General features: G+C 40.0%; 1 protein-coding gene across 1 annotated transcript in view; it reads left to right on the top strand.

Moving 5' to 3' along the window:
- Nucleotides 1–14,510, top strand: part of NCKAP5 (NCK associated protein 5) — a 388,365-nt gene that overhangs the window by 354,033 nt on the left and 19,822 nt on the right. The window contains exons 17-19 of the mRNA XM_067299354.1: nucleotides 2,310–2,446; nucleotides 4,436–4,565; nucleotides 7,203–7,390. Of these exons, the coding sequence (XP_067155455.1) occupies nucleotides 2,310–2,446; nucleotides 4,436–4,565; nucleotides 7,203–7,390 (455 nt within the window). The remainder of the gene's footprint in view (nucleotides 1–2,309; nucleotides 2,447–4,435; nucleotides 4,566–7,202; nucleotides 7,391–14,510) is intronic.

The following is a 14,510-nucleotide window of genomic DNA, read 5'->3' as shown; positions in this document are numbered from 1 at the left end:
ATGACAATTGATAACAGAAATGTTAAATGCAGAGCAGAAAATATTCTTGATATGAAAGCATAAGGTTAACAAGTTTGTGACCTGAGTCATATGGAAATTTTTGTTACGCATAATACTTATCTGTAACTGAGGAAGAAAAATGTGTTAAGTACTTAAGTCCTTTTCTCAAGAAACAGTACTTGAAAAAAACCATGCAAGCCTTGGAATTTGACTTGCATAAGAATGCAGATGTTCAGCAATATTCAGGATCAGACTTTGCCGCAAAGTACAAAGCACAGGCGTGTTGTGACATTAAAAAAAGACACAGTCATAAGGACTTGCTTTTGAAACTAGACTCAGACTATGGACTCATTTGGCCTCAGTGCATAAATTCTGTCCCACTGAGTATGAGGCCTTGACCTCAAACAAGACTCTTGCTGCTTTACTACATTATACAAATTATTTATATATACAAACATAAAACAACTTATTGCCATTTATCAGCAGAGTGTGCATTTACCATAAACTGTAAAACAAAAGCTGACAAAGGAGTAAAAGGATAAAAGGACTAATCCAACAAAACACCAGCAAATAACTTTACATTGGTAAACAGTTCCACTGAACTCTGTTCAATTCGTTATTAATGCACACTGAGCAGTTGCATGCATTTTTTAAGGTTTTTGAGTCCCTAATATGTACGTCAATAACAACAGAAGTCATTACATACAGCATTTATATTTGTAACAGACTATTTTTCATATCCAAATGGTAAAAATGGTACAAACCTTATTAAAAGTAATTGGTTTAATGGGGAAAAGTACTTTTTACTTTGCCCAATGAAATGTCATTTATTTATTGGTGTTATATTAATGCAACAGCTGCTATCAAGGTTGCTGATCCATGTTACGAGTAGCTGAATAAATGCAGACACATAGTCTCTACCCCCAGACAGCTTATATTCCAAAGGGAGAAGTAACTATGAAGAAACCTTCCTCTCAACAGTGCTTTCTGGCAGGATTTAGCTTTAAGGTAAAAGTTGTTAGCCCTTTGTCAACCTAAGCATTTGTTGCTCCTATAAAACTTGTGTTTAACTTGCACAAATCACTATCACTCTAGCTCCAAGAGAGGTTCCATGTAATTAACATGTGAGGTTAAATATCAAGTTTAAGCTTAGTTTAAGGCCATCAAATATGTGTTCTGCTAATAAGATGATGTATAAATTGAGCCTGGGAGGGAAGAAACTGATTTTATACATTCATAAGATGTATAAGAGAAGAATTCTAATTAAACATCTTAGAACTTAGTTGATTTAGCAATATTCCCAGTGCAGTATTGCAACAGTATAATGGACTGCAAACACACATTGTATGCTTCATTGAGACTCCCTGCTCATTTCAAATCAAAGCTAAATAAAAGATATTTTACTACTTACAATTTTTTTAAATAAATGTACTGTTAATTAATGGTACAGCTAAGAAGGATTCAGAGGAGAAATCTTGGTTATAGATTATATGCTATGTGCTTGAATGGCCACATGTGTGACCTCAATTCAGCAGTGCGCTATAGAGTAGACTCCATGATTAAACACTGTCATTATAACAAATTGAATAGAAACTGCAAGCATTGAATTGCTTCATAAGAAGTCAGTAGCAGTAAGATTGTTCTGATCTTAATGCTAATATTCACTGCACCAGCCTTGTAAGGTTTGTATCTTAATTAAATTGTCATGAAGAGATGTTAAAAGAAGCTGTATACATCAGATGGTGGGGTCAACTCATTCTTTACTAGAATATTTTCATTTGATTTTCATTTCTTTGCCTCTCCCTCACTTTTTCATCCAAATCACAATTATCATTTTATTTCACATGCACCATACATCTTCTTTGATGTTTTGATCTTACGTGGTGCAAATATAGCAAGTAGAAAGACTAGCTGATTGAGAATTTCTGCTGGAAAGGTGCTTCTAATTATATTTATGTTAACAGAGTGTTCTCTCTCTGAGAATATAAAATAGCTAAGCAGATCCTGCAGTGCCTAGAAATAGTTATTGAATGTTGTTTATTTGAAAGGAGATATTTTTTAAATCTAATAGAGGGATTTAAAACCATGCCTTCCTCTTTGCTTGTTAAATGGAAAGGGCTTTGGATCAAATTCTGCCATGTAAATTGCTGAAATTACCCTAATAAGCAAGTAGTTGCTTTGAACAATAAGATATTATTTGACATAAGAAAAGTATCACAACTTGCCCCCGGTTTTTACTGAATTATGATTGAAACACTGTCATTAAGATACCAATGAGACCCACAATTTAAATCTCTCGCTTAATTCAGGAATGGTTAACCTTGCAAAGCAAAATGGACAAGAACCAAGTTCTGAGACTGCTGCCTCTTTCGAGCTTTATGAAGAAACTGTAGAAGATAGAAAGGTTCTTCCAAATTGGACCAGCAAGAAAACTACTAAAACAAAGGTATGAATTAAGAGGTGTAATCTATTAATGGAGATATGTACTGTAGTGTAAAGAATCAGAAATTGTGAATGTTTCTAATACAGTGAAAAAGAGTAATTAACAATCTAATAACTACATTTGCTTTATCACCCTTCATTAGCAATCTCATTATATATTAATAATAATACAGTACCCAAAGGTCCTTTGTCCTCATGCTTTACAAACATGTTTTAATCAATATCCTCACAGGCGTTGTGTAGACAAGGAAATGGAAGACCTTCAGCCAGTTTTTCTCTTTAGGAAACTTGATTCTGTTTGCTTGTCATTAGAGATTCAGATCTGTTTTCTTCCCTGGGTCCAGGTTTCCTTGTCTGCATGGTTGCGTGGTAGGAGTGTTTGAGCAGATGTGCTATGAAGCAGCGTGAAAGGGAAAATACTCTTCTTACATTTTTCTGAGTGTTTTGGGTTAATCCGTCTGTCCTTCAATCTTTTCCTGAAAACTGCAAGAAGAACAAATAGGCAAATGCATATACCTGCGTAAAAGCTACCGCTGGTGGTTGTCAAGCTATCAATACCCAGCAAGGCCCGGCTGTTAAGCCCGGTGAGAAGCACGAGGTCAGCAGGTTAGCAAACAGAAAGAAAAACCTTCTCAGGAAAGTGGGCATTACAGCAAGGAAACTGTCAGACTGCTAGCTAACAAGCCTTACATTACGAGAGGCTTAAAAACCTTAAGTTGCTTAACTTTTTTGCATGTCTGCTTTATTCATGTGGTTATTGATTGGGGCGTGTTGCTTTTTCACATCGCCCACGTTCTGGATGTTTCGGACAGAAACAGAGAGAGAAAACGATTTGTCCTGTATCGTTTGACACTGGCAAACGGGCTGTGCGTCCTCAGCAGACTGCGATAGCGTCAACTTCCGAGTCCCAGCGGTTATGGTCTTCGCGCAGAGGCAGTCGTGACCGACCGCCTCCAGTCCCAAAGCCACGTTAATGCAGCCTGCAATGCTGTTAATTAGTCCGCCTAAGAGTCAGGAGCTTAGCGAGGGCGCGTAGCTGGCGTGTGAACCTCTAAATGGCACAAGCACGTGCTCCCTGTCGAATGGGAGTTGCCGTTCTCCATCACTTAGGAGTGGAGGCAAGCATGGGAAGGTGGGGAAATTAAAAGCACTCTTAAAAATAGAATTAAGCACTGTTTTGAGCTATTGATAGTCAATTTGGATTAGATATTTGGTGGCATTTGTATCTGTAAATCCCACTAACTGAGCAATATCATCAGCCTTAGCTCCCTCATCCCCATTTTCTGGGTTTTATTCTACTGAGTTGCTGCTCCAGAGATGTACAGGTCCTCAGCCCTTCCCTGGTGGGAACCTGTCAGGACCAGCCATCCTCTTTACTCCCAGAACAAAATCCTTAGTGTTACCTCCTGAAGAGAAATGAGATGAGGAATCAGCTGGGTATTCAGGGTTTTCCATTACTGTAGTGTAAATGCCAGGACAAGGGGCATGAATTTAGGATGAATTTAGGATTTAGTGCTCGTTGGTATGGAAAGGACGAGTCCTGTCTGCTGACCGTCCTCCCCGGTTGCCTGCAGAATTGCTGGCATTGCGTCAAACCGTTGTGTGTTGTGGGATCAGCTTGCACCTTACAAATACACTGTATTGCTGATGCTTGAGAGGTTTTAAATTTGAACTTGGTGGATGAAATTATCTGAAAAAGTAGGTAGATCTGAAAGCAATGTTACAGTGAAAAATGTTGTAAAAGCTGGGCTGTGTCTGCCGGGCTAACTCAGAGGATTTACCACAAGAATGTGTTTATTCCCCCATGTCAGACTGATGATTATTTACTGAAGGATAAGTGATTAGTTAAACTGGTAAAGCAGACTTTTCTGCACTTGAACTATCTGTTTACACTACATGATGAATATAAAATATTCTGTTCCTAATATCATCGTCTGCATTATTTTGATATATATGCCTCATCTGAATGATTGCAATGCCGTTATTTGTACAGGACAGAGCTCTGAGAGTATGTACTTACTCTGCCAGCAGCAGTGACACTGAGACGGAGCCAGACTATGAAACAAATTATTTTAGAGCTGCAGGAGAGAACTTAGTAGAGTTAACAAAGAACAACAAACAAGGTAATGGAAAATTTGTATGTAAGAAATGTGCATCTCTCATCTCCACCCCGACTGCAGCAGACTGTGTCCTTCATTGGACTGGCTCTGCCTAATTTCCACTTTTTAATCTCAGATCTTTCTTCAGTCTGTTTTTCCATTATGTGCCTTTTACTCTATGTGTGTTACACCTTTTTTCCTCTCTTTCACTGCTTTTGCTAGCTTAACTTTTAGGGTTTTATGCATAAATCCTTGCAGTGCAATTAAAGTCTTCTGTGACATTATTACAAAATTTAAAAGGTGACTATAAACATAGGTCCTTTTTTTCCTTTTTAATTATATTGGCAGGTTAAAATAACCTGACGATCAAGACCATAGTTTTCTAACCTCTGCATCAAAGCAATATTGGTTATGATGCTATAGCAAAGACCCTGTCAGTGCCCCCTGTATATATTGCCATTTTCAAGTATCACACTTTTTTGCAAGAATTGATGGCCGTTTGGAATTTACCGAATTCCAGTAGATGAAAGCACGTAAGTGAAGTTCTTGGGATAATAGTTTTTTGTGTGTTTAACAACCCAAGAAATTGCTGTGTTCTCTTGGCCACCAGCTTGCAATGCCGCCAGCTGCCTTTTGGTGCAGTTGCATGTCCCCGGGAGGGGAGGCGAGCGAGGCTCGTATCCTTGCTAAGCAGCCGGTGGCTTCCCCGCAGGTGATAAATTCTGGTGAGTGCAAAGGCCAGTGCAAGGTCTCGGCACCACTGAAGCCCTGTGAGCTTAAGCAGTATTTCAGCAATTCGTAGGATTTGTGCTGCCCCTCTGCACCGCAGTGAGCTTGACCTAGCAGAGAGCAGCAGCTACAGTAGACACCGCAGTGATGAACGCATTAAAACTGCCATGGACAGTTAGATATTGTAGACAGACATACTGTGCTCTTTAGTGTCTCCTGGGAGTTTGTCTTAAACATTTGGCATTTTCAGACATAATCCATTTTATGTAATCCCACCACAGAGAGAACAGGGTATGAAGCTAGGACCATTTATTTACATTACTCCCGTAACTTTGTATTTTTAATCTTTATGAAATGTTGCAAGTAATTTAACTTAGCTCATAAACACTTCTGATGCTTCTTACAAATCATGCTCTAATACAAGAGAAATGTGTTTTGTCTTAGAGGTAGATAAGCAATTCTTTCTTTATTGATCACAATTTACAAAAAAGGATTGTATCATGTGTAAGCAGTTGCATTAAATGAAAGCTGATTCCAAGTTTAGTGATACCTAAACATGATGTGAAGTCATCACTTTATTTAGCAAACCATTATTTAGTATAAATACCCAACTACTGGGTATATATACTTAATTAATATACTTAAATTCTTATACTTAAATTCACGTTTAAGACAAATAGAAAATTATAAAGCATTATTGCAAAAGTATTTCTGCCATGGTGGCTCCTTAGGATTAGGTTTTCTGCTCTTTGCTCTATAAATGCAATTCCCACATCATATTAATAATAATAGTTTATTCCATTCTGCATTCAGAGATCTCAACTTCTTTATGCACCCAAGTGATATAACCTCAAAACATCCACAGGAGGCTGAGGCAGGGGCTCCAGCTAGGCAAGGCACAGGGAATATTTTTACATGCATAGATCATTATGTTAGATGAGTCTCCGAAACATTAATGGACTTTCTGTTGTTGCACTCTTGTAAAGTTAGAGTGATTTTCATATTCCATTTATGAGCAGGGAGCTAAACGTCTGAGAGACTGCCTGCCTGATGCTAAGGCTATTGAAAGTCCATGATGAGACCATCCTAGATTTAGTGGGCTTTGGAAGATACTCCCGGTACATTGCCCAGTGTTACAAAGAAAGTCAGTAGAATGGTGGGGAATAACCCAAATATTCCAGGTTCTTCTGGTTCAACCATGAGAATATTTTGATTCCAATTTCATGAGGGTTTTATCCCGATGCAGTTCTGTTGGAGGCACTGGAGGCAGGAGCTCTTCTAGTGCTATGAGTTAGAGGGTAGAGTTGAAGTTTGCGTAACACAAAGAGTGAGGAAAGAAGCAAATGATCATCTAAGTGTCTCTCCCTTGTGCTCGTTCATGAAGTTGCAGAAAATTTCTTTGGTTTTGTTTTGATCTTCAGTATGAGTTTTGAGCCTTGGTCTTTGGAAACTGAGTTTTTACTCCTAATTTTTTTGAATTCCAGTAGGATCTATAACAATTGCATAGTGCCTGTTTCTTATCTTGCTCATGCATATTTTACACTTTTGTTTTCATTATCTAAAAATGTAGTGAAAAGGAAAGAATTTTCAAAAATAGACAAACCAAAAGACATGCTAAAGGAATTTAGCACATCTGCCAGGTAAGGCTATTAAGAGAGAAGAGCGAAAACTTACAGCAAATAAATAAAGAGCCTCCCAAATTAACCATCTCATCTATAGTTCCAAAAGAAAGTAAATTAATTCTGTCTGTCTCATACCATCTCCATCACCTTGAATGTGAAGTATGAACCTGTACCTGTATTGATTGGAGAGTTAGGAGCTAGTATTTTAATGCCTTTATTACTATTAAATTCCAGATGCTTTCAAACGCTTGAAATACATTTTAAAAATGGTACAATTACATGATGATATTATTTTTAATATCTCTTACAGCTGAGCAAGAAAAACAAAATCAGAGAAAGTCTTTTCTGGGGAACCCAATGTCAATCTTGGATTTATACCAGCATAGTCTCTATGGCCATTTTGGAGAGGAGGGACCTGAACAATTAGCACATTACAGTCTAATTGAGCAGCTGAGTGGAGCGTCCAGTAAAGACAGCAAGGGCAAGGAGAGCCCCCATGTGAGTCACTGTGATTTTTATGACGTTGCTTCTCATTTACTTCATGATTATTTTTATTTACCTCTTTTTTTTTACTCAGCGTGTTGATTGATTACTGAAACCAGGAAGACCTGAAAAAACAGTATGACCTGCAGAAGAGTAAAGAACTAAATATTTTTCAAACAGAACGTTACATTCTGATACTCCTCTGTCGTAGAATAAGACTTCCAAAATTAACAAGTGAAGACAGGCTAGCGCTAGCACTGTAACGTAAGAGAGGAGTTGAAATTTAGGCTAGCAAGAAAACACAGAATTTAACTGTGTGGCTGCTCTTTCACATACAGACAGCTAACACGTATAGCACCACATGCAGTAAGAGGCTAAAGCACCTGAAGTAGTATTCCTGAAAATTCAAATGAAATTGTGCTCTGGAAGTCAGCTGTTTTCTGGACTCTGCTGAAATATGCTCCATGTTGGGTCTGGAGCTGCTGATTTGAGGGTTTTAAACATAATTTTCATCCAGATCAGTCCTGATCTCATCTGTGGATCTTGATGCTAAACAAACAAATTTTTCTCCCCCTATTTCATGGGAATCCACTTGCTATTTCTGTTCCTTTAAATGTCGAAGCTGGCATCATGTAATCCCAACACTGTTGAAAAGCCACCCCTCAACTTGCTCTTTTCCTTTCGTCCTCTTTTCTCATGCCTTCCCCTCTCGTTCTCACAGTTCCTTCTCACTTTTTCTCTCCTTTGCTCCAACAAGCCTATTTGCTTGAAAATAGAGCCACCCAGCCATGATCCACTGTAATCATTTTGTCTGTATGTTAAATCTGTTTCTATTGAATATAAACTCTTTTACTTCACTGCATAGTACTGAGCACTTTGGGGATATGTTACAGTATAGAAAGGGGTTGTAGCAGAAAATAATGAATGAGCTGCTGTTTGCAGCACCCTGGTATAGTTCATAAGCGAAAAAGAATTTTTATCTCTTCCCAGACCCCAGGCTTCAACTTCAGAAAACCCCTGTGCAGTGTAACTCAGAGGTGATCAAACACTGCACCAAAGCTAGAGCCTTCCAGCTTTCGGGAATCTGGGCCAAATGTGCAGAAGGAATGTGTGCAGCAAACTGGCAATGCCCCTGTTTATTGCAGCTCCACTGGCACGAAAGCCCCGCTTAACTGCGTATTCAATTGACTCACAAACTTCAAAAGAAAAATCCTGAAATGTATCCGCCTCATTTCCCAATCAACCAGACTTCACTAGTACCCAGACTATGATTCAATTTGAATATGTTTGAGTTGTATTAGAAAGAACAAAATGTAAAGAATCTGGCTTCGTAGTTGGGAAGAAGAACAGGGAGAAAAGGGTAGCAGAACAGTATTAAAAAGGACTGATGAGAGGAAATAACCTCAGCATCCACTTAATTCCTAATCTTGTACATTTAGAAAGCCACAGCTCAATTATGCTGACAAGATGAATTTATATATATACACACACACGTGCACACACACACACACACACACGTATATATAGTAATATGTATATATATTGCAGTTCTGCCTTCTCAAGGCCAAGGTCTTTTGCTATTAACACAGCAGTTAGATTTGATTTCACTGTAGAGAGGTGGCTCAGAATTGCATTTGTTTTTAATTCATCCTTCTAGTGCATTTCTTATACGTGACAGATCTTTGCAGTGTGCCCAATCAGCACCAGAACGTAAACAAAACTCATTAAAATAGCCTTAGGGTGTGTGTAAAAATCCATCATTAAACTAGAAGACAACAGGTATAACTCAGCACTGGCATTTGTCATGCATTATGTTGGGGGGCTTTTGAGATTACTTTTTGAGGATTTGAAATAGCTCTCAAAACAGTATTGCCTCTTGGTGAAGAGCGAAAGCTCAATAAAGCACTAGAGATTTGCCTATTAGTATTAAACTTTTCAGAATGACAAATGAGGAGCAGTGACCATGAAAAGCAGGTTGCCACAAACTCCTTGTTTGAACCAGCACAGCAAATTTTTCTCAGCTGTAATTTGTCCAACCCAAGAAGATCCACAGTCTGTTTAAATTAGAACTGTGTGATCTGCAACATTACACACAAAAAAGGGGAGGACATCAGAAACGTACCGCCAGCAACTCTGAAAAAACGGACAAATTTTGAGGGGAAAAAAAAGCAGTTTTCATGCATAATATTTGGCATTTGAAAAAGAAAATGCTACGTGCTTAGAATTGAATTCCCAAATGGTGTGTGTGAAGCCTTTAAAAAAAAAAAAGCAAGTGTCATGATGGACAGAATGAGTTTCCTCTGCTTGTCAAAAAAGCAGTGTGCTGTATCAGTGCCCTAGCCCAATTAAGTTGGACTGTACGGCACCAGTAAGAGAGTGGTTTCAGACTGGGTGCTCTAATGAGCCGCTCTGGCAGGAAGCTCGGCTAACCCGGACTTACTGTCATTCGAGTTGTCTCCCTCTCCCTGAACGTACCCACCACGGTTACGCCCAAAGCATACACACAACAGCAAGTTTTATCAGCAAAAAAGTGCTGCGCGGAAGGAGTTCGGAAGAGAAAACAGTCCGTGGGCAATGGCTGTTATAAAGGCACGCTGGATGGACAGGCTGGCGATCAAGAAAGGCTTCGAGGCGTTGAAAGGCAAATAGTTATTGTTCCCGGTTCTTTACGTGCCAAGCCTCGAACAGCGTCCTGGCTAAACTCTCTGGGCACTAAGAACAAATTTGATGATACATTGATGTTGACTTGGGAAACATATTCTGAAATAATGTCATACTTTTGTAAACCGCAGTGCTTTGGACAAGAAAAACAAATCACAGTTTCAAAGAAAGGAATAAAGCGCGTTGAATCATGGATACAAAACTTTGATTTAAATTAATGGAAATGGTGTATTGTTCTCATAGAGGATTTCCAAAACTAGAAACACAGTTATTTTTATATGTATCAATTAAATTAATTTTAGTTAAACAGTAACTTCTCTGATTTCCTAAAACATCTGCAGCACCTGATCCAAAGCCCACTGCAGCTGCCCCATGGGCAAGACACCTATGCAGTGAGATTTCAGTGAGGCCAACAGGAGACAGCTGCTCCTCTGGCTTGTAGCAATAACTGGTAGAGCCCTGAGCAGTTTGTGGGCATCATGGTCGCTACTGTATTCTCACAATGAAAAATAATTTCACGTGTTAATTAATTTGCTGTTTAGACTTTAAAAACCCAGTGATTTGTTTTTTCTTTTAAGAATTCAGAAAACAAGATAAATTTCTATTACCCAAGCACATTATTTATTAACATATTTTATGATTAAATGAGAAGTGATGCAAGACTTTGTTGTCTTCTTTTGTTCCCATGGAGAAGCAACTGAGTCAGTTAAAGATTTTATTACTTAATCATCCTTGTGATCCTAAAGCATCCTGAAAAATGTGTTTTCTTCTCTAACCTTATCCAACCACCACATTTTTTTTTTTTTTGTAATACAGCCCTTTGTCCTTCCTTTTATCCATATCTATTATTCCATTTGAATCACCATCAAGGCTTTCTTATTTCAAGGCACGACTTGATGAACACTTTAAAAAGAAAGATCCTTCAAGGAAGGGGCTGGTACCCACCACAAGTTTCTAAATCCTGTTGTTTCCCCTCAGTTACAATGATACACATGAGAAATCTGACCTTTCTCTCACAATTACAGTGTTAACGACATCGGCAATTTAACTACAGGGCTCAATTAACTGAAGAGGCTTATATGTGCAATGTGCATGTCTTATTCAACGCAGCAGAGTCTGTGTGCGTTGTACAGATGATTCATGAAGGAGATACAATGCTCAAAATACCATGTCTTGCAGTTCAAGTAAATTTTGGAGTTTGCTGGCAAATACAGGAAAAGGAAAAATTAGGGAAGTTGCTGCTGTTTTGGCTGCACTTACAAATGGGACTAATATGGCGAGATTCCCGGATAAACTCAGGGTTTTTTTACAGCCGAGCGAGCTGATTGGGAGCTAATGCTTTATGCGTGTCTCGTTGTGCTCCCAAGCCTGCTAATGTATCATATTAACGCAGTGGAATATCCACAGAAGGGCTGGTAACAGGGATGGGAATGACTGGTAAGTGCGCGACACTTGCTGTGCTGGAATATCGCAGAGCGTTACACCAATATCGTGCAGGATGTTCCAGCACTGCAGAACTGCAGCGGTAGTTAAAGCGCAGGTGAGCATGCAGCCCAGACACCTCTGCCGGCTGCGCTGGGCCAGAGTAAAGGGCAAACCAAGGAGGGCACGAGCCGCTGCTTTGGCTCGCCTCCTGCGGAGATCAGTAAGCGGTGAGCTAGGCTATGAGTCAGCTGTATGTGTGCTGGGCACTTTTCGCTATCCACCTGTTCAGGCGGCTCTGGGAGAACATGCCAGCAAAGCTTAGGTGTTTGCTTTGGGTTCTCTGAATTGCTTTCGGAAGGTGCCTGGTTCTGTGTTAACCATTTGAGCTCTTACATGGAGCTCTTAGAAGAGACTTGCCTCTCTAAATTTGTTTCAGGGAGACAGTGTACACTGTGCTTTCAGAGAGCGCTACGTTTTTCCACGTATCAGATACGCTTAGGGAGGGATTCTGCTTATCTCACGCGAAAAGGCCTAAGATAATGATGTGGGTCCTATTGTCAGCTGGGAATAAGCTGCATCCTAAGAATTTAAAGCAGGAAGGAGGTGTTGAGCCGTGAAACTGCTTGTTTCCCAGCCTTGACCGCAGAGCCTAGGGAGCCTACACAGCCAGCTTGCACTGGGGACCAAACTTCCAACCTGAGGTTAGCAAGATAAACCGTGCCCCAAGCTTGCCTGTGTAGGGAGCTGGTGAAAAGCAGCTAGCGCAGTGCTCTGGAGGTGAGAGGTGAATATTACCTTGATGATACTGCTATATTAACAAGAGTCCAGTTAGCCAGTGCTGCAGCCGGTGCAGCACTGGGTGATGTTCAGCTAGTTGCTTCACCTCAGGACCTCAGTGTCTCTGTCTGTAAATCAGGGACAACGACATCTAGCTCATATACGTTCTGTGCTGATCATGAAAAAACAAAGCAGCTAATGCCCTAGAAGACCTCGGTGTTAACCTTGTTTTGTGCAGTGTGTGTGCTCCTGCAAATGTGGAATTTGAAGCAACTTTTACAAATTATTGTGCTAGAAATGAATAGAAGGTAAAGGGGGTGCCTTGCCAGTAAGAGAAAGCATTTAGATGGGCTGGATCAAATCCAGTAATTAACTGATTATGGATCTCTGTGCACTGGATGTATAATTCAGATACTAGGTATCCAACACAGAAACCTCAGCTCCTGCTTGTTATTTGCCTACTCAAACTTAGGACAGAGGAAGATGATCAGGGGAGAAGGGAATCGGTTCTGTGTTATTTCCTAGACCTGATGAGACAAAGAGGTTGAGAAAGGTGCTGCCATTGTGCAATTTGTAGATAGAGAATAAGTCTGCAGTCATTCACCCGGCTATTGTGTTTTAAGATAAATACTTTTCTTTCATGTAAGGAATTGGTGTATCAAATCATTGCATAGGTTTGGGGAGATGGTTTATTGATGTAAACATTAGGCAAGGCATACCTAGAAACACAGATTCTAATTCAGTCAGGATCAGATATCCTTTCATCCTCCCTGTCACTGAGAATGACATTTATTTGATCTTCAAAACTGCGATCATATTAGCCCAGGGCGGGTATAGAAGATCCAAGAGCAGTTTTGAGAAGGGCAGCTTCACAGACGGGAGATAAACCGCACAGTAGACTGGTGTGCCCATTTAGGGCTCAGCATCTCCCGTCTGAAAGCGGAGTAAACTACCTCACCTGGAGAAAAGCAGCACGATTCTGAGCGCAGCCCTCAAATTGGCTCAAATTCCGACCCCGGTCCGAAGTCCTGTGCGCTGCTGCAGTGTAAAGCCTTGCAGACTGACCGCTTGGGCCTGGGCACGCGCTCACGGGAGCTGGTGCTGGGCTGAAGTAGCCAACCGCCTGCACCAGAGCCCCCTGAGATCATGCTATATATGGGGGTCTCAAGCTGCATGTGCTTCCATTTATTTAAATTGTCTTAATAGTATTTACCCACTGACAGGCTTGGGGATCTGAGACTTCCTTTCTCTTTAATCAAAGGTTTCCGATCCTGAGATGAATGATGCAATGCTTGTTCCGTCAAAGCAAAGACTCTCCGAGTAATTACCCAAGTTGATGTAAGATCTATTGTCAGGGGACCCTCATAGGAGTATTTGACAACTTAAGTGACAAAAACCACAGGAGCATGATCTGATAAGAAAACAGATTTTACCATACCACCCGTGGGAGTATTACAGAATTAAAAATATTTTTTCTAGCCTCAAGTCTGATTCAAGTGAGTGTGGGGAAATACTAAATTAGGAATAGGCTAGGATGTTTCCAGACATCAACAAATCCCATGTCTCTACATGCTTTTTTCCCCTCCACAGGGTAAGTTCCCATTCTGAGATCTGCTACAGTCTTATATTCCTCATCAGACCTTATTTTTTCCAGTATCTTGCCATCAAAGTTGCCTCCAAAAAAGTAAAGTGAAGAGATCGCAAAACAAGCAATTTGAAGACTGCCAGGCAGTCTCCTGGGACCAAAGTCTCACTTGATGTGTATCATTTAAAAGAAATGTTGTATAGTGTGGAAGAACATTCTTACAGTTAGCCTGAGGTACTAGCTTGGCAACAATAAAAAGTCACAGTTACAGAGAGACTCATTTCTCTCCCTATCCCTTCTAGGTGATGCAACTGAGGTTTCTTACACTGCTGAGAGTTTTAGAAAAAAACACGCAATGGAGAGTGGTGCAGCAACAAAGGCGACAACATTTGCTGTAACTTTATTAAGCTTTTAAAAGGTTCTGACAAGGCAAAAGGCTGTTTGTAAAACACAGTCGACCAATTAAAAAAAAAAAAGTTTAAAATGTTTTGCTAGGGGTCTTCATAGGAAACACATACCCTAGAAAAACGTGAAAACTTGAAGTTTTAATCTTCAGCTGATGCAGTTCTGTTTCTAACACTGAAGGACTCTGTAATTTTAGTACGGTGCCACCAAATCCCATTTTGGCTAGCCCACCAGCTGGCATAAAGGTTCTCTCTATTTTATATTAATCTGGGGTATTTATGG

Source organism: Apteryx mantelli, chromosome 6 (assembly GCF_036417845.1).
Source record: "Apteryx mantelli isolate bAptMan1 chromosome 6, bAptMan1.hap1, whole genome shotgun sequence".
Classification (NCBI taxonomy): Eukaryota; Metazoa; Chordata; class Aves; order Apterygiformes; family Apterygidae; genus Apteryx; species Apteryx mantelli.
Note: the sequence above shows the minus strand (reverse complement) of the source record. Positions and strands in the feature narration are given on the sequence as shown.